Here is a 27,754-nt window from a genome sequence, read left to right as displayed (position 1 = left end):
TTTTTCTATTTACATATGAAAGAAGAATATAGAAAATTATAGGAAGAATAAGAGGATATAGAGAAGAGAAGATAGAAGAAGAAGCTAGTAGGGGAATGGCTTTCTCAGCCTAGGTCTCTCACCCGTAGCTATCCCATTTGTTGAACAGGAGTTTTAATCCCATAATCGAGTGCAAGAATGCCTCAAAACTTCATTCACTAATTATATTATTCAATTCTGATTCAAGTACAACTGATGGGACCTATTTATAGTTTGGCCTAAGCTTCACAAAATAGAAAGTTGAAAATTAGAAAGTAACAAAAATGAAAATTTCTATAAGCCTCTTACAAAAGAATATTGAACCTTGTACACCAAGTAATCTAAGGCTTGACTAAGTAAGACTTAACTAAGTAAACTAAAATAAATTAGAAAGTAAACAAAAATATAAACTTAAGTAAATAGTAACTAACTAAATCAACACTAAGGAACCTTGAAGGTGTTGGTTGAGAGTGATAACTAGGGTTTGATTTCTTTTCTGAAATCTGCTATTGTCCTTCCTCCGTTATCTGTTCAACCAATTGTGGAGGATATTCGTCACTTATCCACTTATCTAGATGAATGTAACTTTGTTTATATTTCAAATGCCGCGAATGGTATTGCGGACTCCCTTGCCAGGAGGGCACAGTCCATTACGGAAAGGACAGTTTGGCCCAATTCTGATCCCTATGTAGCTGTTGAACTTGTTCTAGACCACGGGAGTGTTTTCCGTTCCTATCAATAAATTGATTTTCTACCAAAAAAAAAAAACTAAATCAACACTAAAATCTGCCTTATCTTGCTATCTTCAGTGGGGCCCGTAGAATCTCAAATATTTGCTTGGATTTCTTTTTCCATACAAGGCTTATGGACCCACAACACTGTTCACGTGAATAGTACCACGTGAACAATAACTCGGGTATTGTTCACGTGAATAGTAATGCGTTATATATATATATATATATATATATAATATATTTTTTTTTAATTTTAATTTTAATTTTAATTTTTGTCTTGGTCCCTTCTCTTCTTCATGCTTCTCTCTGAGCTAGGCTGCCTTAGGTGTAGGCATTTAAACAGATCGGATTCTACTCGGATCCGGATATTCCTTGGCCAAATACGGATACGTCTAAACGAATTTGGATGGATTTGGATGCGGATCGAATTCGGATGTTCGACCATCCATTTACATCTTTGCCTTGTGTAACCCGGACCTTCCTCCACTTGCGGATAGAATTCACTGTCAATCCATATCTCTTAGATCATGATTCTATTTTCCTCATATTTTAGAATCTGTTGAATCTTCAAAAGCTCTCAAGGTCATTATTTACTTAATTTTTTTATTATTAAGTATTCGGATTTTTTTTTCGGACAGATTTTTTATCAGAGTTTTGAATTTTTTTCTGGATATCTCTGAACGAATACAGCAGTCCCTAAACGGATATGGATGCGGATAGAATTCGGATTTTAGGTTATGCATTTACAACCTTACTTAGGTGATGCTCCATCGAACCAACAAAAACTTGCCACATCATCAGACCAAGCTGCCTCTATAGTCGACTCCCACAACCTTGTTGGGCTGGTTTTGGGGCTTGTTCCTGCGGGTACATATGGACTTGTGATCTACAACAAAACCAAAAGAGAGGCATTAGGAGAAAACATCCTTAGAAAGATAGCTCAAAAGAGACTTTGATAGTGGGTGCCTTGAGATACATGTACGTGAGGTTAGAGCCGAAGAGGATTCCTACAGAAAAAAATAGAAGGGATGGTCATTAACAACATTATAGGTGGTATAGGATGTATATGCATTTCATTGTATCTGGTCGTTAAACTTTTTTATATTTTTCCTCCTTTAATTTATATCTTGCTGACCTGTAGCAAAAAAAAAAAAGGATGTATATGCCTTATACAACTGAAAGGTACAACTCAAATCGTGATCTCTTGTTGCTGCATCTGATGCAACCCCCCACCCTTCCCCCCAAAAAAAAGGAGTTTGCCAAACCCGGTTCGGGAGAAGATAAAACAAGCTTAAAAAAATGCACATTTCGGGATATAGAAATTTCCAGAAATGCGTGACCTCAGTAAAATGAGGATAACTTACTGAATATATATTGGATTGGGGTGATTCCATAGCCAAAAGTTCGAGGACTGATGGATCTACAACTTTGCTGACAAACATTCCTTCTGAAAACCAGTGTAGAATCTCCAAAAAAATTGCTTGAAGTAGAGGCATATGCATTGGAAAGATTCTGAAATTGCAAAGAGATGAATATGGATAGATATGAGACTGAAATGCAATTCTTCTTGGATGATTGCAGTTCCAACAAGGTCTTGCAGCTCTTCTAGGATGCAAGTGAAGTAGAAAGTTCCAACTCTTATAGAATGGAATGAAACTTTTTCAAGGTTTCAAGGAGAACTCGTCTAGATTCAAAGGAAACTCACAATTGGAGAATCACAATTTGATTGATCAAAATTCACTGCTAGTACATGAGAATTGGCCACTATTTATAGGCCTAACAAAAGTTGCAAAAATGACTTAGCTACCCTCCCCTATAAGTCCTTATGTTGATTATACAATCTAAAGCAAATGTATCAAGTTCAATGGTCAAGTGATGACATGGATCAATTACAAAAGGACTTGGTAGAGAAGACAACATAAATTTCTTCTTCCAAAGCTAGGCTAAAATCATCCTTCCATAATAAGATTCTTTTAGACAGCAAGGAGAGACTCTTGGAAAAAACAAAAATTGAGTTGTCTAAGAAGACTTGTTGAAGCAAGGGACTCGTCAAAAGTAGATGCCACATCATCTTCCATTATGAGAGGTAGAGGTTCTCTAAGAGAAGCATACTATTAAATGGACCAGTAAATTGATGATAGCAATGCAATAACTGGTGTTGAATCTCCCTCCACTTTTAAATGGGCCAGTAAATTAATATCGACTGATGAAGGACAACCTCAACATGGATGGCAACTTAAGCTTGGTTATAGTCTAGTTTCCAATAGGGCCCAAATTTTTTAGAACAATAGATCCAACATGATCTCTAAGAGCCCCAAGAATTGTTGCCAAAAGCATGTCTCCCAAGCTACAATTGTCAAACTTAAGCTTTAGGGCTTGAGAGTGTCTAGGGGTTTGTACATTGGAGAGAGGATGATAAAGGAAAAACCTGCACAACCTAATCCCAGTTCCACAACATCCACCCCAAGGAATCAAATATATACTGCCATTGAAGAGTCTATTTTTAACTGTTAGAAAAAGTAATGTGTTTGTCGAGAATATTGAGAATGTCTATGTACAATTCATCTAGAAAGTTGAAATAAATTTCTATTTCTCCATTTTTGCAGAGAAGAAATCCCAAAAGCAACAAACAATATTATGAGGTAAAATGATCATAGTAAGTGGTGAGCAATAATATTTGAACTAGTAGTGTCCAAGTAAGGATGAAGTAATAGCATTAGCCAATCCGAAGAAAAAATCCACATCAAAACAGAGAAGGTAGGAGATTGAGACCAAAACCTGGAGGCCAAGAATGTCATCAAATGCCAACAAGCATTATAAAAGGAAATCAAGTTTTTTTGTGGTTTGTATACAGACAATCAGATTCAAGCAGCTAAGTGGTAGTAACATGAAGTGGTAAAAGGCTTGCAGACAACAAGAGACCTGATAAAATTGATCAAGTTCCACTAACAGTAGAGCTGTAATTTGTGATCCACCATAACTCAAGAAAACATAATCGACAAATTACGGACCAAGTTTAGCATGATCTCACAGGGGACTAAATACAAAATGGGATGCTGTTCTCTGTGCCGCAGCACAGTCTGTGCCCAGGCACATGGGGGTGGGCGCAATGACCACCCTGCCCCTCTGAGTGGCAGGCCCATGTGCCTGGGCGCAGCCTGCGCTGCGACACAGAGAACATTCTCCCATACAAAATATAGGAAGATTGTATTTAAACGACCAGATTTTTTCAAACAGGGATGGAAATGAGATCGTCTGAAGCTTTACAAGAAACTACTGGCTCTATTTCTTTAAAATTTGGTGTGGAGCTAAACATGATCATTCTGTGTGTGTGTGTGTGTGTGCAGGACATGCATTTAGCATCATTTAGTTCATTTTACCATCAAAACTAAACCTTTGTCAGTGAATCATAAAGGTTTCTTTGGTTTTGAATTTCTTGGTAGATTCTAATTAAGATTTTAACTTATGACAGCATGGAAAGGATCCTTGAAAGATACGAGCAATATTCTTATGCTGAGCGACAGCTTGTGGCATCTGACCCTGAATCACAGGTATGTCGTGAATCTGTACCCTAAAAAATGCCTTAATTAATTATTACTTTTTTTAGACAATATCACTAATAATCAAATTGTTCTTGAGAAAAATTTGTTCTCAAATCTAAAATTAACTTACTAATCTAGTCCATACATGATGGATGTGGTACTGTTTTAATTCTTTAATTTCCTGATGTACACAACTATATTTCGTAGGGAAACTTGTCTTTAGAACAGGCCAAACTTATGGCTAAGATTGAGATTTTACAGAAGAATCAAAGGTAAGTGATCCAGTACTACACAAACAAGTGCATATATATAGAAAGAGAGAGAGGAAACCAAACAAATTAATGTAATTGACTACGATTGCAGGCACTACATGGGACAAGATCTTGAGTCTTTGAGTATCAAAGAACTCCAAAGTTTAGAGCAACAGCTTGATACTGCTCTCAAACATATTCGGACAAGAAAGGTAAATTTACTTGTCAGATTAATTTATTAGATAAGTAAGAACTGCGAAAGTTTGTTCAATTTTATGATGAATCAAGTAAGTGAAATAGTCCATCTTATGGAAATTTATTTCAGGATTTTATGATTCAATGATAATCCCTCCTGACTACTACTTAATTTAGATTGTATTGCATTCACCAAATGAATATTAAACAGGTGCATATGCATTAGGTTGCGAAAGATTCAGGTTTGGCTAGTTTGAGGGAGTCCCTCTTTCTTTTGGTGTGGTTAGGGTCTATTGCCCTTTCTCTTATTCTCTGTATTTGTCTGGGTATGCTGGACTTTAAATTCTTGTATTCTCTTTTTCTTATTAATCCATTCTTTGGTGATCTTTAGAGCAAAAAAAAAAAAACAGGCGCATATGCATTTACAGGAGTTTTTTTTAAGTAGTATTTCCTTTTTTTTTTTTCAATGCAGAATCAGCTCATGTATGATTCCATGTCGGAGCTCCAGAAAAAGGTAAGACCTTTGACGCACTGAACTGTCAATAGCAAGTAAATCAGAAAGAAGAAAATCATAATCATGAAAGAATTAGGTTAAGGAGGAGAAGAAGAAAAAAAAAAAACACTTCTTGACATAAAAGTGTAGATTTCATTTGTTGGGCCAAATTAAATATTAGTTCTATTTGGGGTGTTAAAGTATTGATAGCCCATCTTTACTATTTTTTTGTATCTTATTACTGTTTTTCATTCAATTTGTTTACGTTATCCCCTATCGTGTCCAAGGTTTTAGTAATCTTGGCTGATACTGATACCGATCCAGACTGGTGCTATATATGACCAATGAGGATAATCCACATGAAATATTAAGGTTTTAAAAAAATGATAAAAAGACCAATCCGAAATCGATTACTAAAACCATGATCCGGGCAGGATTCAACTAGAGGGTTGGAGTCAGTCAGGTTGTGAGTGAAGACTAGGGTAGTAGTGTTTTGTGTATGCATTCTAGGTCGATTTTGCATTCTCATTATTTTTATTGCCCTAGAATGCGAAATCGACCTAGAATTCATACCAAACATTCCCTAGGTTAGCCAAAACCGTTACTGCAAATTATTCTAAAAGCATTAAAATTATCTCACATACATGCATGGGTCTGTGACAGGAGAAGGCGTTACAGGAGCAAAATAACCAGCTTATGAAGAAGGTGTGACCTGATTGGTTATTTGCATGGGAGATATTCCATTCCAGTTTTACGTTTCCACTAATTTGACATTTGATACTAAATTCTATTAAAAAAAAATTCCGGCATTTATATGTTTGATTGATTTGAAACAGCTCAAGGAGCAGGAGGAAGCACTTTCTGCCCAACAAAGTCATTTGGAGCAGCAGAACGAAGACCAAAACTCACCTCCATTCCTGCTTTCCCAGCCACTTTCTTACCTGAACATTGGGTACTGACTCGCTCTCTCTCTCTCTCTCTCTCTCTCTCTCTCTCTCTCTGTCTCTCTATTCATAAAGGTGGTTTAATTTAGAAATTAAACTGAGCATATATAGTATGTGATGATACAGTGGCAGTTACCAGGCGAGAGGAATAGGATGCGGGAAGGAAGGGTCTCGTGGTCAAGGTCCGACCAACACTCACATCCCGGCTTGGATGCTTCGTCACGCGGATGAAATCAATGAATAAAATAGATCGAAGAGGATGAAGATATGATGCAGCAGAGTACCCTTCTCCAAACCATCACCAACTACTATTAACGTGTTCACGTTCATCATGAGACTACTAAGTAAGAGTAAGTGGAAATGCTATATAGCTAGATATATATATCACTTCAATATATCTATCTATCTATCTATCTATCTAATTCTCGATCAGTTATGTGGAATCTCTACTGTCATTATATACTTTGAATCAAAAGTGGAAGTTTGGATGTATCTGGGGATTTCCATTCTGAGTCTTTCTGAATTTATGCCCCAGATTTATATATATCTCTCTGCCTGAAAGATATATGGAGAATGTCTATGACGAACTTTGGTCCCTAGCTAGACTCTTACTCTTTGTTTTCAGTGAATGGTACTTTATATGTATATAAAGACACTTGTTTTCGTTAATATTTTTAAAAAAAAAAAAAAAACAAACCTCTCTCTCTCTCTCATCCGTATATGTCAACATATATCTTTTTTTTGGGGGAATTGGAGAGCTTTAATGGGAAGAGGGAGGGAGGGGGGGGAGAATAGGGGATGGAGATAGGCTCCAAGGTGGTTTGAACTCATGACCTCTTATTTGAAAGAGTTGGTCTTTTGCCAACTGAGCTGACCCCTTGGGATAACATATACCTTTTTTTATTCAATCGTATAAAAGTGTAAACTTGTAATTTCTATTTATGGTATTTTCAATATGTTTAATTTGTAGATAATATAAATTTTAATTTAGAAATTACATAATTTAGGATATTTATGATTAAGTATGAAAATAAGAGCAGGAGTGCGAGTGAGAGGGAAGAGTAAGAGGATTAGGCTCCTCTCCTTAGAGAGCATTGCCCAATGAGTGCCTAACGAGGCATCCAACAGTTGGGCTGTGCCGCACACATCCCGATGGCATTGAATGAATTCCTCCTTCACGTTTGAGGATAACTTGGTTTTTTGCCAATCCCAAAAGATGGAATGACAAGGTATGCACAACACACACCACACTCACACATTTGATGTGGGACAACCCACACACCTAGCATTCTTGTGCTAATGGTTTTTTTGTAATCACACAAACCACTCCCCAATCCCAAAAAAGTAACCGACTTTTGAGACCACTGAATGACAGACATACACAACACACCTGATGTGGGACTAAACCCACGACATTGGGACGGTTTTATTGAGCGACATTGTGTATTGCAACAGTTTTTGTCCCGTTTCTACCATATAAAGACTATGAACCACCTTCTGCTACCAAAAAAAAAAAAATAATAGCTTCAGATTGTTTTGCCTCCCAAGGTCCAAAAATAAATAAATAGAATGTACCTTTGCTTGCCTTCTCAACGACACAGACGATTCCCACAAAATGCATGGCCGAAGATACGTAGAAGGAATCACGAGAGAGAACTATTGCAATACTTATTTCTCCTAAACACGAAAACAGTGTGAAAGAAACACATTCCCTCACTTTTTTTATTCACACTTGCCCTTCTAGGTTTAAAAAACAGAAATTGTGACCGAAAATGTTGAAAGCAAATTCTGTTACATATAAAACCATCTGTTCAGTGAAATGACAGCTAACTGGCACCATGTTGAACTGTTCAGCGAGAAGGCTTAACAGTTCGACTTGAAGAAGAAATACAAGCACGTCAAATTCCACTTAATTGCTTTCTTAACTAAATGTTCATCAAACTATATAACAGTCCAACTTTAGTGTGACCCAAATCAAGATCACATATAATGATGAATTGATAGGGTATTTTTTTAATGCACACAGATAATACAACTCAAATCTTCAATATTTCGTCTTTCACAGTTCCTCATCAACCTCTTCCTCTTCACACTGACTATCACCCAAACCAAGCAAATGTTCCCTGTAAAACACAAAATAACAGATGTGATTTTTCGCTGATGATAATAAAGCCAAAATCGTAAAATGAAATTATCACTATCCAATGTTGATTATTACATTTGCAATGTCCTCATCATCCAATGTTGACTGCACTTACAATCTCCCCAACACTAATTTTAAGTATACTAAAACAATTTAAGACACGGAATATAATTACCCAGACGGCTTACAGGACAGTAACTATTATTTTACCTCATGATTGAAAAGTTCAAGTGCTGATTCAATCATTCAATGATCCATAAGATCCTCAGCCAGTCTTAGGGGTCACATATTTAGTTAATTAGTTTTCTTTGGCCAAAAAAATTTTGGGGACTTCTCAAGAAGCCAAGTTATACAATTCAAGTGTGTTCAGCCCTCTACATACTGGCAGAACTTCTGATTTGATATATCCAATAGACAGCACTTCTTAGTGTATCAATAGTTTGAATTTGAACTCTCCTAATACCCAAATTAATATATTGACAGAATTGTTTTGGATGGTAAAAATAATGGTCAAAAGGTGGGATAAAGAAGGGTTTTGTCTAATTGGATAGCTAGAGCCATTCAATCAATATGCTTCTTTCTTTTGACTGACAGAAAGATGTACTATCCGATACACATTCATATCCATTTAAGCTCCAACCAATTAATAACCATAGGATGAGACCCCATCACGATGATTGAATGTCACCAAATTGTACAAAATACCACATTCTATTTTGCGTGTAAACAGCTGGATGAGTAACTATCAAAGGAATCTACAAGATTGAAGAATCATCCACAACTTGCTCAGTAAGCAGGCCCAAAAGGATCTTTGTCGACCACTAAGTCTTGATGTGATAAATTCCAGCCGCGAAGAAACACACATCATGGAAATACAAAACCATTTTTTCTGGCCATTTTGTAATTGATAGCTGATATTACAAGGCGAAAATTCCACTACATGGGTGGCCACATAGTTGAGGTGGATGAGAATGAGATGTAGGACGAGAGGCGAAGCTTGATGTCGTCCAAGCTAAACGAAGAAGAAACAAGAGTTGTTTCTATCGTGACCAAAATAGAGAGAAATTCTTTATTCAATTCTGCCTTTCTGGTTACATGAATGCCTTATTTAATAGATGCTAGTGCAACTAATAATGGCAAAGGAATCAATCATGGCTGGATTATCTTAATGGATCCAATCATGAATCAATCATGACTAGGTTACCATAATGAAGATGAGGAGAATAGGAAGGAAATCCCGTGGATGGGTAATGGATATGGACGCCACCTAAGGAATGGGTACAGCTTAGCATGGCTGGTCTTGGGAGGCTCCAAGTGTGCTCCGCATCATTCCCCCACACTAGAATAAGTCTCATCCTCGAGACGGTATCTGGGTACAATGGATCATCGGGGTGATAGTCATATAGATCAGCGACGTTGAATGTAGGAGATATCGTCCAGTCCTTCGGAAGGTCCACCACATAGGCATTGTTGTTGATTTTTCATACTATCTGAAAGGGACCGTATTTCTTCTGCTTCAGCTTGTGGTATGTTCCAACAGGGATGCGTTCCTTACGCAAGAACACCATCACTTGATCGCCCACCTTAAACACCTTGTGTCGTCGATGTTTGTTTGCAACGGCTTTATATTTGGCATTTGTCGCTTCTAATCGCTGCTTGACTTTTGATTGGATGGTCTTCACTTGATCAGCCAAACGCTCAGCGGCTTGACTTGTAGTTGACAGCTTTGGTGAGGTGACTATATCCAACGCATGCTTGGGAACAGCTTGATACACTACTAAGAACGGGGATTGCCCAGTTGATCTATGTACGGCACTATTGTAGGCAAACTCAGCCTGTGCCAGTGCTGTATCCCATTGTTTAGGTTTATCATCACAGAAGCTACGAATAATATTTCCCAAGGTACGATTAACAACCTCCGTTTGCCCATCAGATTGCGAGTGAGCCGTGCTGCTATAGTTGAGACTGGTATCGAATCGCTTCCACAGAGTCGCCCAAAAGTGAGCTAGGAATTTGGAGTCATGATCAGAAGTAATCGACTTGGGTACCCCATGAAGGCGCACAATCTCTTGGAAAAATAGTCGAGCCACGTGAGAGGCGTCTGAAGTCTTCCTACATGGCACAAAATGCGCCATCTTGGAAAATCGGTCCACGACCACCATCACTGAATCTTGTCCTCGTTGAGTTCGTAATAATCCGAGCACGAAGTCCATCGACAAGTCCTCCCAAATAGTGTTAGGCACGGGAAGTGGCATGTAACGCCCTGTATTTTGAACTTGCCCCTTCGCTACTTGACAAACCGCACATTTGTGAACCATGTTACCTACGTCCCGTTTCAGTCATGGCCAATAGTAGCGCTCCTCCATGCTAGCAATGGTTTTGTCTCGTCCCAAATGGCCGCAAAGCCCACCCCCATGCAAGTCTCGAATGAGTTGTTCCCGTAAGGAACTTCGAGGAATACATAAGCGATTCCCTTTGAACAAAAATCCTTTATGGATATGAAAGTCGGGCATGGGTTGTCTTGCGATACATTTCTCCCAAATCAGACCAAAATCTTCATCATCCTCGTAGAGTTCCTTGAGACAATCAAAACCAACCACTTTGCTTTGCATGGTTGTGAGTAAATTTGCACGTCGGCTTAGAGCGTCGGCCACACTGTTTTGTGTTCCTGATTTATGCTTGATTGTATACATAAACCGTTCCAGAAATGTAGACCACCGAGCGTGCATCTTATTCAAATGCTTCGGAGTCCGAAAATATTTTAGGCTTTCATGGTCGGTGTAGATGACAAATTCTTTGGGTAATAAATAGTGTTCCCAAGTCTGAAATGATCGAACGATCGCAAGCAGCTCCTGTTCATAGGTCGACCATTTTTGCCTGGCCTCATTGAGTTTTTCACTGAAAAATGCTATTGGTCGTCCCTCTTGAGATAGTACACCGCCATTCGCTCACGGTGTGGACCTTATCGATATCTACGTGGATTCCTTCGCTGCTCACCACAAAGCCCAAAAACAACAGCCGATCTTCAAAGAAAGTGCATTTTTTGGGATTTGCAAATAATTGATTTTCGCGTAAGACAGTCAACACTTCCCTCAGATGTTTCATGTGCTCGGCAGTGCTACGACTATAAATTAAGATGTCATCGAAATAAACCACCACAATTTTGCCCATAAATGGTTTGAGTACCTGATTCATAAGCCGCATGAATGTACATGGGGCGTTTGACAAACCGAACGGCATTACTAACCATTCATATAATCCCTCCTTGGTTTTGAAGGCCGTTTTCCATTCATCACCCAGATGAATTCGAATTTGGTGATAGCCGCTACGTAGGTCAAATTTGGAAAATACTTGGGCGCCTTCTAATTGATCCAGCATATCATCGATCCTAGGAATAGGAAATCGATATCGAACAGTAATTTTGTTGATGGCGCGGCTGTCGACACACATGCGCCAACTCCCATCTTTTTTTGGCACCAGGAGAGCGGGAACAGAGCATGAACTCATGTTTTCTCGGATGTATCCCGCCGTGAGTAGTTCCTCCACCTTTTCCTGCAGGACCCCTGCTTCCCGTGGATTCAGACAATAATGAGGGAGATTCGGCAAGCTCGCTCCAGGAACTAAATCGATGTGGTGTTGAATATCTCGAAGTGGGGGCAGCTGAATTGGTGGTTCTTCCGAGAAGAGCTCTCCAAATTCCTTCATCAATATTTGCATGAGCTCGGGTGTCTTGCCTTTGTGATGAGTGTCACCCTTTACAATTAACGCATAGCACTCCTTGGCCTCCTTGATTTCTCTATGAAAGTCTGATTCAGCAAGCACTAACAAGGCAGATCCTTCTTGGTGAGGAGTGGTGATCCGAGTCTTGAGAGGTTCTTTGGGGTGTAATGCAATTTTGTGACCTTGCCATTTGAATATATATATGTTTTCCTTTCCCAAGTGCTTGGATTCCACGTCAAATTGCCAAGGCCTACCCAACAGTATATGGCATGCATCCATTTCAACGACATCACATAGAACCTCATCTTTGAACGTCTTGCCGAATAAGAGAGGGACTCTGCAGATCTTCGAGACTGGAATAGCTGGTCCACTCTTGATCCACCCGATTTTATAGGGTGCAGGATGCGGTTCAGTCCTTAGTTTCAGATGGTCTATTAATGTCGTTGACACAATGTTCTTGCTACTGCCGCTGTCGATGATTGCGTTACAGACTTTCGCATTCACAGAATAGTGGGTAAGGAAGATTTGGTGGCGTTGGGAGGATCCTTGTCGCTTGGGCGTGAGCAGCAGACGACGCATGATGCAAGTTACACCTTCGCCTTCTTCAGCAATTTCGGCATCATCGTCGTCGGATTCTTGTTCATCACTCGGATCACCTGCAACCACGTTCACAGATTTTCTTTGGGGGCAGTTATTGGACCGATGCCCAGGTTCACCACACCGATAACATTTAATGGGTTCAGCTCGTCCAGAAGGATTCTTCACTGTGGTTGAGTTGGAGGGCACCGTATCTGGTTTGGTAATCGACCGACTTCCTTGTCCAATATTGTTTGTGGATCGAGTTAAAGGTGTTGAAGGTTTGCTTGGGTCGGTTGAGACTTGCAACCCCTTGTCAAGATCAGATCGGTTTCTCAAAGTTGCTGATTGTCTGGAGAGAGTCCTCTCGACACAAAGAGCCATGTTTTGTGCTTCTGCCATATTCCATACTGGTTGCAATGCCATACGATCTTGGATGGAATATTTGAGTCCATTCACATAGCGAGCCACCTGCTGATCATCACTCTCCGCCAAGTTGCAACGGGATTGGAGTCTTAAGAACTCATTGATGTACTCCGTTATGGCCCGACTTCCTTGTGTGCAATTCTGGAATTGTTGATACAGGAACTGCCGATGATCAGGAGGAAGGAATCTTGCTCAAAGAAGTAGTCAAATGCGAGGCCATGTTTGAACTGGAGCTTTCCCTTGGCCTCGCCGCAAGTTTTGTACTTGCGTCCACCATGCTGCAGCACCTCCGTTTAATTTATACGCTACTAGTTTGACTTGTCGATCTTCAGCCACGTCCATAAGGTTGAAGAACTGCTCAACCTCATATTCCCAGTCATAGTATCCTTCAATGTCGACGCTCCCGTGGAAGTTGGGAACGTCGGCCTTGATGAGATAATTCTCATTACGGACTGGAAAAGGAGCATTGTATTGACGGTAATTCGGCTGTCGGCGGAAGCGACGATTCCTAGGATTCCAGTCATCGTCGTGGCCAAGAAGATCATCGTCTGAGCTAGAGTTGTCTTCCTCATACCCTTCGTCGAAGACAGAGTTTCTTCCAAGGTTTGCTGGGCCATGTAGAGGTGGTTGTTGGCGTTGCAATGGACGATGGGGGTTGTCGTACGCTGCATGAGTCCAGCCTTCCGGCGTGGTCTCAGTGATGAGTGTTCGCATTTCTCCTATTAGGGAGGTCCGAAACTCTCTTAGTGTGCGCAAGAATTCACCTTTCAATAACGGCTGTTGGAGACCTTCACGATCACCGCCCTGAGGTATGCCATCTTCATTCTCACTAGCCATACGAGGAGCGTTGATCTGCGCTCTGATACCAGCTGATGTAGGACGAGAGGCGAAGCTTGATGTCGTCCAAGCTAAACGAAGAAGAAACAAGAGTTGTTTCTATCGTGACCAAAATAGAGAGAAATTCTTTATTCAATTCTGCCTTTCTGGTTACATGAATGCCTTATTTAATAGATGCTAGTGCAACTAATAATGGCAAAGGAATCAATCATGGCTGGATTATCTTAATGGATCCAATCATGAATCAATCATGACTAGGTAACCATAATGGAGATGAGGAGAATAGGAAGGAAATCCCGTGGATGGGTAATGGATATGGACGCCACCTAAGGAATGGGTACAGCTTAGCATGGCTGGTCTTGGGTGGCTCCGAGTGTGCTCCGCATCAGAATGACTTATCCAAAGGATCCCTCGAAGAGCAAGTCCATAGAAGTAACCTCATCTATGTGACTGAGAATAATGAGGTGACCTACATAAAAAATCTAGGTGAGCCATTAGTATCAGAAAACCAAAAAGGAACAAACTGATTGAATCATCACAAAAATTAAGGCTTTAACTTTATTGAACAATCTTGCGGTTCAAGATATGAGTAGATCTGTCGAATAGGAAAACCATAACAAAAAGTAAGTGCTATCTATACCTTGAAAGAAATTGACAAACATAAAGGAGCATATAAGAGTCAACTTTACATTTTAAGTAATTGAAAAGGGAGGATGGGCCCATAGTATGGGAATTTAAGGGCAGATTGTGGGATTCCTTTATGGTGTCAGTCTCCTCAAAGGGAGAGAGGATACCCTCTGCTCATGCCCTTCTCCTACTCATGTATTGCTTATGGCCTGACAAAAAAATGGAACATGTGCAGAAGGCTATTAACACTAAATCACATGAACTTACAAAACTACCCATGCTTTTTCAGGCCTTTTAAAGGCATAGGCAAAACATAAGCAGGAATGGACTTGAGTGGAGGATCCTTTTCCCTTCAAAGGGATCTATAGTATGGACATCGGAGGCACACTCACTCTAAAATTGGGAATTCCATTGAGTGCAGGAAATTGACCCACTGTTCCCAGGGAACAGATAAGGGTACTAGGGTTAATAACTTGGTTGACATAGAAAAGACCCAAATGTCGTAACAAAGTGACTGACATGAAATCATCCATCGAAGAGCAGAATCAGCAAACAGAAGTCATACCTCAATCTTTCGCAAAGACGTGCTAATGCATCTGATCCTGTTCTTGATGCAACATCCTCAATCTTGGATGCATTTTCTAGATTAACATCGTCTGCAAGCCTGAATTCACATAATTCTTTCAAGGAGCATGCATCAGTCAACACAGCTGAATGGCCACCACCAGCTGCCAGTTTCCTCATTTCTCCAACACACCTGCATAGGCATGCTTCCATTGATGAAAAGCTATAATCCAACTGTGGTAAGGAATTCAATTAGCAATACTGACGTCAACACGTTAGTACATTACCAATCAACAGGTGATGGATACCAAGCATAGGTAGATCTCTCATTAGCAGCCTGACCGTAGCTATTATAACCCCAGCCATGGATCCTTCCATCTCTCATTGAGACAAGTGTGTGGGAATGTCCACATGCAACAAGTTGGACACCTTCTGGAACAACCAACACAGGAATATTACGGAGGAACATATCAGAACCATTGGGAGAGCATGAGAAGTATCCAGTCTGGGGTCCCAGCCCTAACTGCCCTGCCTGCCCAGCACCCCAAGCATAAAGAGTCCCCTTTATGGTCACAGCACATGTATGGACACCACCACATGCAATATCCTTGACCATTATCCCTTCAAGAGCAACCACTCGCCTGGGCAACAGCTCTTTATCTCCAGATTGAAGGGAACAATGGCCAAGTTGACCCATATTTCCTAAACCCCATGTATACCTGCAAGAATGAAAGAAAAACATTTACATGACTTGAGCGTTTAGATGGCATGAACAATCCGTCTGATCAGATAATTATTCAAGACGCTAAAAACTAAGGACTCAACAAATTGTTAAAGATTAGCTTATAAATAGAGAAAAGCAAGTCCCGATCCAAAGTAGAAGTAATTTCTAAAGAACCAAAAGTCCAGCATCGGTAAATTTATACGGGAATGAACTTGAGGTAATTTGAGCCCACAATTTATTTGCATGAATGTGGAAATAATGTGTAAAAACCATCCAAGAAAACAAAAAATAAATAAATATTTCCCCAGGGTTTGAGGATCCAACACCGTTACTTCAGGTAGAATGACTGATCCAGGTATTGCAAGCTGCTAAAAGATATAATCAAGAAGGGGCTCATCAATATGAAATGTAAGTTGAATGGGAAAAAGCTGGTGGATCAAAAGAGTCACATATTTAATCAAAAAGACATGATAAACTGAAAGTTAATAAAATAATAAACACATTTATCAATAAGAAATTCATGGGAATGAACGACTATAATGGGTTATTGTGACTGGACTAAGTTTATGTTGACTACCAAGTTGATAGGAAAGAGATCAACTAATCAAATTTCCTTGGCATCCTCCAATCTTCCAGCTAAACATGAAGTTCCTATTAGAACAGCTTTCTAGACCTTCAAAGCCTTTTCAGTTGTGTCATGGGGAAATCCACATTTGTCATGTGTAATAGAAGAACTTTATCTCCAGCAATGAAGGTCCTTCAGATCACTTACACATCACCAATTTCTGAAATAGCTGCTGTGTGGTACTCCCCGCATGACACTCGAATAATCTTCACAAGCTCAGGGGCTTCATCAAGGAATTTCGCATAAGCATTTAAAACACGAGCCCCCTGGAGCCCTTCACAGGTAAAACCTCTGCCAAGTTGACCATACTCATTGTAGCCTGGTTTATCAGAACAGTAACACAGCTCTCATTAATACACTGTAGAAATCCATGTGAGAAGACTTAGTTTTTTTCTTCCATATCATTCATTTTATGTAACTAAAGCCAATGTATGGAAAGCATAGAATACATCAGCTTAAAACATAATACAACCATGCTCATGCTTCAAATCTTTCAGCGACAGAAGCATCTTCCCTCAAAATATCACGAAAGTGCAAAGTTAAACTACCAATAGAGAATTACAGAAGCAGTTAACAGGGTTTTAAACAGAAGAATTTATCATAGTATAAAGGTGATGGATTTATCCAAATATTACCCCATGCCTGAAGTAAGCCATTCTCGGATAGAGCCACCACGTGAACTGTCCCACAAGATACTTGGCGGATGATCTGTGAAAATGCAACGTATTACAGGGACTAGACAACGATGACGAAGATGATGGGTGATGGTGGCAGAAGAAGAAAAATTATGCAAATAAAGGAATTAAAGTAGTATGAGTAAGACTTAAATCTGATTTTGTATGTGAATTATAGGCAAGACTGCCCCCCCCCCCTCCAACCCAAAAAAAAAAAGAGAGAAAAATTAATCCTACAAGTATAAAGAGAGCAAATCCTGCAGTTGGTATTGCATATATATAATATCAATTTTTCCCACATATATGATAAACTACTTTGATTCACATCTGCAGTCCTTTTTCCTTCTAAATTTTGATTTCAGATTTGATTGCTCCATCATTGATTGATTGGTTTCTTTTTTATCGGCTTAAGAGTGTACCACAAATGAGTCGTACCTACTTGATGGGGGGATAATTGACACCCAGGGTTCCAAAACTGAAATTAGGTTGCTTAGGGCCCATCCCAAACTAATAAAATCCAAATTAATTGCAGAAGGGTTTGAATCTTCTAGGAAATGAAGACAGAATATAGGTTGATTATGTAAATTACTTTAGAGAACAGGCCTTTCTGAAATTTGAAAATCAAAATAGGGTTAGATCAGGAAGAGATTCAGAAGGGAGGGCTTTTAAACATATAACGCAGGAATCTGACCTTATTTGGAATTTTGGATATATGAGAAGTTATCTTTCTTCAATCTCTCGGCAGGTCAAGACAGAGTAACTCAATGCGCAGTTCGAACGCTTATGGGCCTACCCAAGCGTTAAACAACTCAAATGATATGATTGGTGGCAGTTCTGTAATTAACCAGAATTTGAAAGGCCTACTTAGGAAAGTAAGGGGACAAGGATGAGAAAGGAATTAGAATTAAAAAGCAAGGACAAACTTCGAATGAAACTAACTAATGGGTAGAAGCTGAATTAGAAACAAAGAGGGGGAGATATTGGAAAGAATAAAACAAGACTTTAAGAAGCAACCCATGATTTGAGGTTTGGCTTCAACCTCTTGACAGTAACCAGAGTGGAAAAACCAGAATTGTGACAAGTCGATAGTACTCCCTCATATGGCCACGAATCAACCTGGGATTTTAGATAAATGGATCACAACTCTTTGTTCTCTAAATCCATAATAATAATTTTTATCAAACCAGCAGTTGAAGAACCCAAGAGATCTCACTGAAATAGGGCCTGCGGGTAAAGGGAGAATCAGGTATGCATTTCACTTCACAACTCCTATTTCAGTAGGGTGTTGGGGCTGAGAATGTACAGGTAAAGTTTGGCCCTAAGTAGTGGTTGATCTCCCAACGTTGTACAAGGAAAAGAAAGAGAAGAGACTAAGGGAAATCAAAGGTCAGTTTTGTCCGACTCTGGGAATCGCTGGAACAGGCAAAATAGGGAACCGATGACAATATAGCAAGAAGAAGAAAGGGAGGATGGGAGAGGGAAAGAAAGGAGGAAGAGAAGTAGCAGGAGGAACTAACTGGTGAGAAGAACTCAGATCTGAGCCACGAAGAATAAGACAGAGAAGAGAGCATAGTATTCTAATTCAACAAGTATGATTCCCTTGAGGAATGAAAATTAGCAGAAAATCCTAAATAATAGGGAGTAGGGACAGGACTGCCAATTTTCCAGCCCCATCATCAATTCATCATTCTCACAAATAGATCTATAAGTATTCTAATTCAACAAGTATGATTCCATTGAGAGAAGAAAATTTAACAAAACAAAACACGGTCATATAAGTTATTTTTCTCAGCAACCGAACATTCTATCAGTAAATCAATATATTAACATGTAGGAAAGTCGAATTGAACTAGAATTTAACCCATGATCAAGTAATAACACTAAAATACATCAATTTTGTTTGAGCACTAACTCACCAGCTATTTGGTAAATATTATCATACCTGATGCTATATACCTTTAAGAAAATTAGGGGAAAATAAAACTTATCATTTAAAAAATTGGCCCATGTCTTAGCTTGGGGGTTTAGCAGTCATCATGGATTAGGGGCACCACCTAAACAGACATGTATGTATATATGCAACAGGAACTGAAAGTGAGGGAGGGAACCTACGTAAAATGAATACATATTAATATTTTTCTACAAGTTACTATGTGCCTATGTTGTTTCCAAACCATGCGTGGGGGAGCAAGGGCCATGGCCCAGCTCAACGGCTGATCTTACTTAAATAAAATTGGGTTTCATTTTCTTTACAATAAGATCGGGTATTGTTTAATAAGGGAGACAACATCCAACTGTCTTGAGAGATTGCATAGTCCCTCCATCCAACACCAACAGTCTTGTGATCCCAAGAACCCATGGTGGTGATTCCAAGGTTGGGTTACTGGTGGTAATTCCAGCCCTGCAGATCTGGTGGTGATTCCTGATCATATTTTTTATACTTTTTCTTTCTCACATTTGCATGTCAGTTTCAAACTTTCAATTCTTGTTTAACAGGCATAAAATTTCTACCATCGGATTCTCCGGTTTTCTAGGTTTTAAGAACCCTAGCCTCCAAAGGATTCTCTCATTACCTCAAATCTGTCTGTCAGATTCAGATCATATTTTATAGACTCGATCTACTGCTTGTATTGTTCATTCGACTGGAATTTCAGGCTGGTCAGAATTGTTCAAGTTGATTTATCTGGTTTTCTCAAAAACACAGGATCTATCCCTATCCCTACAGTCCTATCGCAAGCTGACCTCCTATTGAATTCCACTGGTTCAGGATTAGCACTGCATTATGATATCTTCCAAATCTAGATTGATCACCCTCTAATCATTCTCAAGCTATTCATGCTAGGACTAGTATCTTATGCATACAAAAGGAAAACTGTCATAAAGCTGAAATCACTTATGGCTGTGAATCATGCATATATGGGATGTCTCCCACATTGCTCCATAGATGAGTCAAAGCAATGCTTAAGAATATAAGATTATGACGAAAAAATATTAAAAAGAAGTATCATATACTGTACCGTGTTTGGAGTAAAGGCTCCCCAATATAAACGTGGATAATTTGAGCCCTGAAAAGAGAAAAAGGTGAAAGCTTAATGATAGGTTAAATCATTAGAAGGTAGAATAAGCTGAAAAGGTATATAGAAATACCTGATTTTGCCCCCAAACCCAAAGTCTACTGGTTGAGATAGTCCCATCATTTTCACGAGGTTCTGCAATAACAGCTGTACAATGCGCTCCACAAGATACAGATTTCACAAATTCTGACTGCAATAATTTTACCTTTTGTGGATGTTTCCTACCTTCTTCAGTTCCATCCCCCAGCTGACCAAAGTCATTTGCCCCTAAGTGCAATGAAATAGAACGTAAATGATCAGCTCCAGTGTATAAGGCTTAAAAAACTACATACGACGAAAAGGAAATGTAAAAATCCACTGAAGAGGATGGTAATATCACAATTATCAACCCCTAACAAATTTTGTTTAAGTACCTTCATCGGTAGAAAAAGGTTTGTCTAAAACATAGTTAATTGTGAATCAAATGCCAAAAGAAAAAAAAAATCAAAAGAAAAACTTCCCTTTTCTGCCTTAAGTTGAAAAATTCATTAGAATTTGTAAGTTTTAATACATAAGAGAGTATTCTATAAAAATATACATATTAAGTAAAGGATCCATTTGTTTGTAACCAAGCAGGTTATAAACAGAATTTGTAACGTTACTTTGTTCGCCCCTAGCATTACTTGTGTTGAGGGGCACATGAGGTGATTTCACAATAAGTAATCCAACTTTTTTTTTCCTTTTTCTCTTCCTCCCTTCACTGATTCCATCACCGGCGCAAGAGAAGGTGTAGAGGATGGCGATGGAGCCCTCCAACACAAAGGAGTTGTTCTCCAAGGAGTTCGCTCATCACTACAGGCGTATTGAATATCACCTTCTACAGTCTGAATCTGTTATAGAAGAACATCTTCACCACAATCGGGTGGATCCCTCCAGCAAAGGCAATGGAGGAAACAGAGGAAGACATGGCTGTATTCTCCCTCCAGCAAAGACAATGAAGGAAATAAAAGAAGACATGGCTGTATTTTCATGTATTTCGGTGATAAATCTGCATCAACGCACTTGTCTTGCAGCATCAGGTTCATCTAAATAAAAGCACATTGATCTAGTGTCCACCATCAAAATTCATTATGGCTCCATCTAACTGCATATGACTTGTTGTAAAGTACTATTATGTTGAAACAAGTACAAAATAGAAACTTTTCAACTAAACTAATTTGATTGTTGTGGATAAGTATAACATAAGAAATATTGTACTTGCTAAGATCTTTGTGGATGTGTATACCATAGGTAATGTTTTACTTCACTGTTCAACTTCTATATGAAAAGTCATTATTTTCTGTTATGTTCTTCATTCTTTGTACTTAAAATATTTAAACAAAATTTTAAAACATTTTGCATCCAACCAGATGTAACCTACGCAACACGGATCAAATCATCATTTGTAATACTCTTGACCTTACTTCCCCACAATGCTATGCTACTTTCACCTTTCTTATTGTTATAAGGAAGATGATTGATAGGGAGGAACAAAGAAGCTTCCTCGCAAAAGGAGGGGAAAAATGCCTATCACCTGTCAGAAGCAGAACTACATGAAAATGTTTACTCAATCTGATCATATTTCCCTAGACATTCAAATTCATTACAAAAAGAAGCCCGAAATTTACTAGCTCCCAAGCTTTCAAGGCCACCTATATACTGGCAGGGAGCAGTTCTCAAAAGCCCTTCTATCCCAAGCAAGCTTAATTGTACCATTATTTTCATGTGAATGGATGAAGCAACAGCATGTAACATGATATCAAACAAAGAGGAGAATACACAAATGAATAAATTAGAAGCCTCTTAAATCTTTTCTTCCAAAACAGATAAATAATTAAGCAGCAACTCCTTCACAATCCACCTGGAATATACAAGAATTTCAACTTATTCTCCAGCGAACGGAAAGTCAAGAAATATACAATGAAAATAACAGTTAGAATAGGAGAGGAGGAGAAGGAAAAAAAGAAAGGTAATTTTTCCAGAGTGAAGAGAGTACCCCAAGAAATATACAATGAAAATAACAGTTGGAATAGGAGAGGAGGAGAAGGAAAAAAAGAAAGGTAATTTTTCCAGAGTGAAGAGAGTACCCCAAGTGAAAAGTGAACCGTCTGAGGCCACAGCCGCAGTATGCTCACGACCACAGGCAATATCCAACCAGCGAGTATTGAATCCTGCAGGGCACCCAAAAAGCTCGGGAGGCAAACACTTTGGGATCCTCAACTGGGATTCTTTACCCTTTCTACCCGTTTGCCCACATTGGTTATAACCCCAAACATATATCGCACTCTTGGTCGCAAGTTGTAAAGATCGTGAATCGCCCAAAACATCATGAATCTCCATTTTCCACTACAAGCTTTACTAATAACAAATAAATAAACAGCCAATTAATTTGAAAAAGTGTAAAGATAGTAAATCATAAACCAAATTGTCCGTGCCATATAACAGGCCTCTGCTCGTTATTTCTGGTTGACTCATAAGAAAAAACAGTACCAGAAAGCAAGATGAAAAAATCGAAGCAAAAATTAGAGTTACAAAACCCTAGAAAGGATCAACCGGAACTGGAACTGGAACATCAGGAGTCACAAGGAGATTCAGAAGAAAAATACTGGAAATGTATTAACCAGAAAATGAATGGATAATCTATGTTAGTAGGGCAAGGAACAATCAATCAAGGAATTGAAAGAGGTTTTCTCAGAAGACAGGGAAAATGTTAGAGGGAGAAGATGAAATTACATTAAAAGCGTTGAATCAAGAAGACGTAACATACCTGAAACTGAAATGCGAAATTGAAGGCAGAGACGTACAAGAATCGTTGAATTTGGGAGGAAATATCTGAAACTGATTTTGGATAATTTGATAGCCGAGAAAAAAGGTCGTTATGTCTGATTTTCCAAAAACTTGGCTAGGATATGGTATGCTATTATTTGGCAAACAGTTTTCCTACGCCGTAGGGTAAGGGAGCTGCTAAGCTGGGGAGGGAAGAATCCAGCCACTTTTTGAGAGATTCATCGTACAAGGCTGACGTTCTCTGTCCCGCAGCGTGATTTGCGTCCAGACACATAGGCCTGTCATTCAAAAGACAAGATGGTTATTTTGCCCACCCCTATATGTCTGGGTGCAGTCTACGCCACCAACATAGAAAACATTCTCCCTTAAATCAAAACCATTCAATAAGAACCCATGTGTTTTATTTTATTTCATTTTTTTTTTTTTGGGCTAATTTAAAAAAAACTTCATTAAGATTATGAATTAGTGAATTACATTGAGGGATGCTCTCTCATTCACAGAAAGAGAGCCTAGATTCCTAGCTATAGTGTCATAGTTATAAGATATGGCTAATCGATTCCTATCTACTTTAGTAATTACAAAAACTTTAATAATTACAAAAGAAGTAAAAGAACTTGACATGTTTTTGAGGCTTGAAATTAAAACCAAAAACTACTAAGGTCATTCTGAAGAACATTCAAAGGACAGTCAATCTGTTAATTGTTGTGGGTCCTTCAATATTTCTAAATATTCGAAGCTCTATTCCAGTGCAGTATTGACACCATCTTTTTTGCTTTGACCTCTGTTTCAACTACTGAACCTGAAGGTCCATAATCACAACTGATGTTTTTTTTAATGAGAACAACTTATGTCAAGTTGATCATCATTGAGAAATAGACAAGAAGCCCAACCCACCTCTTTGGCGGACTGAAGCAAATTGTCATCAATGATGAGAAGAGTATTAACCATCATTACAATTAATTGGCTTGAGAATGTGGGTGGAGAATCAGAATAAGTGTTATCATGATTGAGGGTATTAGTACAAGCAAACCACCAAGAGATTAAAAATAACAAATGATGTAGGTTTTGCTTCTTTTTATTGAAAATAACCGAATTCCTTTCAGATCGAATGAAAAACATCACTATAGAACCAAGAGTTAAGAAAGACATAAGGTATGATTTTGAGAACTCATAGAGGTGGAAAAGCTTCATAATTAGATCCTGAAAGGATGTACCGACCAAGAATTCCAGTCTCAATCCCAAACTGCTTGCAGCCCAAATTCTTTTAGAGTAGGGGCAACTAAAGTGCCAAAATGTTTTATAGTGTGAATAACAGAGAAGGCAAGTAGGATCAATATGAGGAATGAAATGATGAATAATGTCTTTGGTTAGAAGTCTATTATTTAATCATTTCCATGGGAATACCTTGAATTTGGAGTGATGCTTGAGTATCTAGATGAAAGCCCATGGAAACCGATGGGTTAGCGGTGTTTGGGCTGCAATTCCAGCGGTGATATGCAGTGCAACCGATTTAGTGGTTAGAATACCCGATTTGAATAAAAGTAATGATCCTGGAATTCAAATACTAGTAATCTACTGTAGAGAATGTTTTGCACAATGTGGGATGGAAAGAGACATTGCAAGAGTCGTAGATTCCAGGAGTGGGAGGAATCAATCAGTTCAGATAAGAGAGTAAAGGATGGATTTATAATGACAGAAGGAGGGATCTTGTAATCTGGAGTGTTATCAGAACCCACGCTCCAACATACCATCCTACAAAAATTTGATAGAATATTGAGAATGCCTCTCCAAAAGAAAGAAAATGTTCTTCTCCTAGGAGCATTGAGAAAGGAAGAATGGCAAAAGTATTTTGCTTGAAGTAATTTTACCCAAGTAGAAGATCGATGTCAATATCCTCCAAAAATGTTTTAGAAGAAGAGTTTTGTTATGGACCTCAACTTTTCTAATACCTAATTCCCCAATATTTTTAGGGCGACAAAGGTTACTCCAAGAAATGGGGTAAAACTTCTGTTTATCCCGTGAGTGACCCCACTAATTTTACCCATGTAGAAGACGTCAATATCCTCCAAAAATGTTTTAGAACTAGAGCTTTGATATAATATCATCTATATCAGACGAAATAACCTTCGCGCCCCGGGGAAATTCTGTCTTACCTTTGTCACGCCCAAGTGCAGGGTCATGTGAGGCCTGCTGCTACCCATGATGCTTGCCCAGATGCACCAACCCAGGTGCCACCACTCATGCTGCCCAATTGCTACGGCCATTTGGCTTGCCATCGTGATTGCTACCATTGCAGCTTCATGTCACCTCACCTGCCACGTTACTCTTCATGTAGGGTCCACATCCATTCAAACTCTTTGCCATAAACTCCATGCTCACGAGGCACGACCATGGATTTAAGAATCGGGAATCGGATCGGTGAATCGGCCATGCATGACCGATCCCAATTCCGACCAATCCAATACGGCTAATTCACATCTAAAACCCTAAAATTCTTTGTTTTTTTATGTGAAGATCGATTCTACGGTCTTCGAGGATCAATTCCATAATTTAAAACCTTGGTCACGACTCCCCACTAGATAAGAAAAAGTATTACAAAACAAGTAGGTTTGACCAAGGATGTCAATGGATATTCGAAAATCCGTATTCGATCCACATTCGTATCCGTTTAGAAGAATCTAAATCCATCCGAAAACTAATCGGATACGAATATGATAATCCCCCCATATCCGATTGATTACTATCCGATTCGTTTAGCAATCTAACAGTAATAAAATGCCGGACTTTTGTGTTCGCCTCTCCGATTAAGTTCCTTGTTGTTTTCTTATTTTTATAATTTTATAAGTTAAGATAATGTGATTCTTTTTTAAGATTTTCTATTAGTTTATATATCTATTAAAACAAATACAACTTAAAATAAAAATAAAAAATGTAAGAAAATCAAAGACTAAGAAGAGTAGAAGAAAGAATAGTTGTTGAACTCTCAAGTCTCAACCCAATCCCTCATCAAGAAAACAGATAGGATATTATTCGAATCCATTCGTCAAAATATAATCGAATATGAATATCAAAATGCCACTATCCAACTGAATTCGATCAGTTTACATCCTTAGCTTTGACTTTGTTTTATACTTACTTTTCTAGTAAACCTATTTGTTTTATAATAATTTTTGTCTTATCTAGTAGATCTAAGAAATTGTCCTATTTTTTAAGAGAAAAATAACTCTGTCCTGGAGTGTGGCGTAAGGCAGTACTCCCATGAGTCTCTCGTCCCCATATGAAAAAGACATCTATGCCCCCCCTTTTTTTATGACACGAAAAATCCTACCTAATGTTTAACCGTTGCAAGTCCGTAAATTTGGAATAGCCAATGTCTAATTCCCCGAGCCAAAGCCCCAGGGATCAAGATCATCTCCATGGAGCCCAGTGCCCAGGGCATGCCCGGGGGGATCCAACAGTTGAGTTGTGCTGCACAGATCTCGATGCATACCTAGGGATGTGTGCAGCACAGCCCATCGACTGGATGCATCCTGGGCGTGCTGGGCTCCCTAGAGACGAGCTAAATTCAAGCCGCAGTGCCCCCAGCCTTGGGGCTTGGGCCATGGCTGGAGTATTGAACATGAAGATGGTCCAGGAGAAAGTGCACTGCGGAAGGGATAAATTACTGCATCAACATTTGATCTAACCGTCAAAACTGAATCTGGGGTATGTGTCATTCTCTCCTTCATTTAACCGGAGATCACCGTCAAAGCATTAAAGGGCAAGTATAGGAGAGGATGCAACCAAAAAAAATTAGTATAGGAGGGGAGCCGAACTCGCTACAGACTTCCCTTCCAAGGTCCAGCTGCTTTAAAGAAAGCAACAGTTAAGAGCATATCCTTTTCTCAGCTTCCATGATTACATTTGAAAGTCTCAAGAAGACCAAGGGAAGTAGGGGTCTGTACTAAACCAAATTCCATTTCATTTCTCTTACCTGAAAATGGCGCATGGGTCAACAATTAAGGATCTCTCAGAGAAGCTCAAAGACTATTTTCCTTTCTTGGAGAATTTACAGAGGCTCCTGTCAAGTAAAATAAACGAAACACTAGACCTAGTTGGCTTCACTGCAGCAAGATTGAAGGACTCCCATCCTATAGTGAAGAAATTCGTTGGTTTCACGGAGAAAAGGGTGACTGAAGCCCTCCCTCATGTGAAGAGCTTTCTGGGTTTCTCGGCAGAAAAGATCAAAGAACATCCTTACGTATTCGGGCTAGTGGTTTTGATTGTTTTGTGGAATGCTCCTCCCATTCCGAGGAAGATGATGAAGGCCCCCGGAAGCGATTACTTGATGGCCAGGGATGATTTCGAATTGAGCCCTAGATCTTACTTTCTGGATCTGAGGGGGAAGAAGAGACGCAGAAGATGTCTTACAGGGAGGGTTTATAAGAATATCAAAAGACATCCTTACTTGCTTGGATTAGCTGTTATGATCGTATGGTGGATCGCCGCCCGGAAAGATTTGGAAAGCCCCGAGAAGAGACTGCCCATGTTAAGGAACGATTTTGATTTCTGAGTCTATAGGTTGTGTATCTGTTTTTGTTCTCTCTCACAGTCACAGGAGCAAATTTACCATTCAAAAACTCTTTTTTTTCTTCCCCTTTTTTGATAAACTCTCATTGTCTAGTTGCCAGACTTGTGTATCGGTCGATCTTTTGTTTTGTAGAATCCCTCCTCTTACTTTCCTGTTTTGGTTTTCCTATCAATGTTTTGAGTTATGACTGCTGAATGCACACAGAGAGAGAG

General features: G+C 39.1%; 3 protein-coding genes across 4 annotated transcripts in view; 2 read left to right on the top strand and 1 right to left on the bottom strand.

Moving 5' to 3' along the window:
* LOC122650057 (truncated transcription factor CAULIFLOWER A-like) overlaps window positions 1-6,438 on the top strand; it is a 35,786-nt gene extending 29,348 nt beyond the window's left edge. The window contains exons 2-8 of the mRNA XM_043843353.1: window positions 4,225-4,303; window positions 4,502-4,566; window positions 4,658-4,757; window positions 5,213-5,254; window positions 5,897-5,938; window positions 6,070-6,185; window positions 6,304-6,438. Of these exons, the coding sequence (XP_043699288.1) occupies window positions 4,225-4,303; window positions 4,502-4,566; window positions 4,658-4,757; window positions 5,213-5,254; window positions 5,897-5,938; window positions 6,070-6,185; window positions 6,304-6,421 (562 nt within the window). The 3' untranslated portion in view covers window positions 6,422-6,438. The remainder of the gene's footprint in view (window positions 1-4,224; window positions 4,304-4,501; window positions 4,567-4,657; window positions 4,758-5,212; window positions 5,255-5,896; window positions 5,939-6,069; window positions 6,186-6,303) is intronic.
* Window positions 6,439-7,946: 1,508 nt separating this feature from the next.
* LOC122652711 (RCC1 and BTB domain-containing protein 1) lies at window positions 7,947-23,066 on the bottom strand. 2 transcript variants are annotated; one of them, XM_043846531.1, is made up of 9 exons: window positions 22,953-23,066; window positions 22,273-22,543; window positions 20,241-20,434; window positions 20,111-20,158; window positions 17,055-17,127; window positions 16,567-16,738; window positions 15,358-15,789; window positions 15,072-15,263; window positions 7,947-8,300 (listed from the first exon to the last, which is right to left on the bottom strand). In XM_043846531.1, exons 2-9 carry the CDS (start codon window positions 22,523-22,525, stop codon window positions 8,237-8,239), a joined length of 1,428 nt encoding a protein of 475 aa, XP_043702466.1. In that variant the 5' UTR covers window positions 22,526-22,543; window positions 22,953-23,066; the 3' UTR covers window positions 7,947-8,236. The 2 variants fall into 2 exon arrangements, with proteins under 2 accessions (XP_043702466.1, XP_043702467.1); XM_043846532.1 differs by having other exon boundaries at window positions 22,273-22,538.
* Window positions 23,067-26,904: 3,838 nt separating this feature from the next.
* Window positions 26,905-27,728, top strand: LOC122649812. The gene is made up of 2 exons (XM_043843054.1): window positions 26,905-27,552; window positions 27,629-27,728. Exon 1 carries the CDS (start codon window positions 26,952-26,954, stop codon window positions 27,522-27,524), a length of 573 nt encoding a protein of 190 aa, XP_043698989.1. The 5' UTR covers window positions 26,905-26,951; the 3' UTR covers window positions 27,525-27,552; window positions 27,629-27,728.
* The last annotated feature ends 26 nt before the right edge of the window (window positions 27,729-27,754 follow it).

This window comes from Telopea speciosissima, chromosome 2, assembly GCF_018873765.1.
Source record: "Telopea speciosissima isolate NSW1024214 ecotype Mountain lineage chromosome 2, Tspe_v1, whole genome shotgun sequence".
In the NCBI taxonomy this organism is placed as follows: domain Eukaryota; kingdom Viridiplantae; phylum Streptophyta; class Magnoliopsida; order Proteales; family Proteaceae; genus Telopea; species Telopea speciosissima.
Note: the sequence above shows the minus strand (reverse complement) of the source record. Positions and strands in the feature narration are given on the sequence as shown.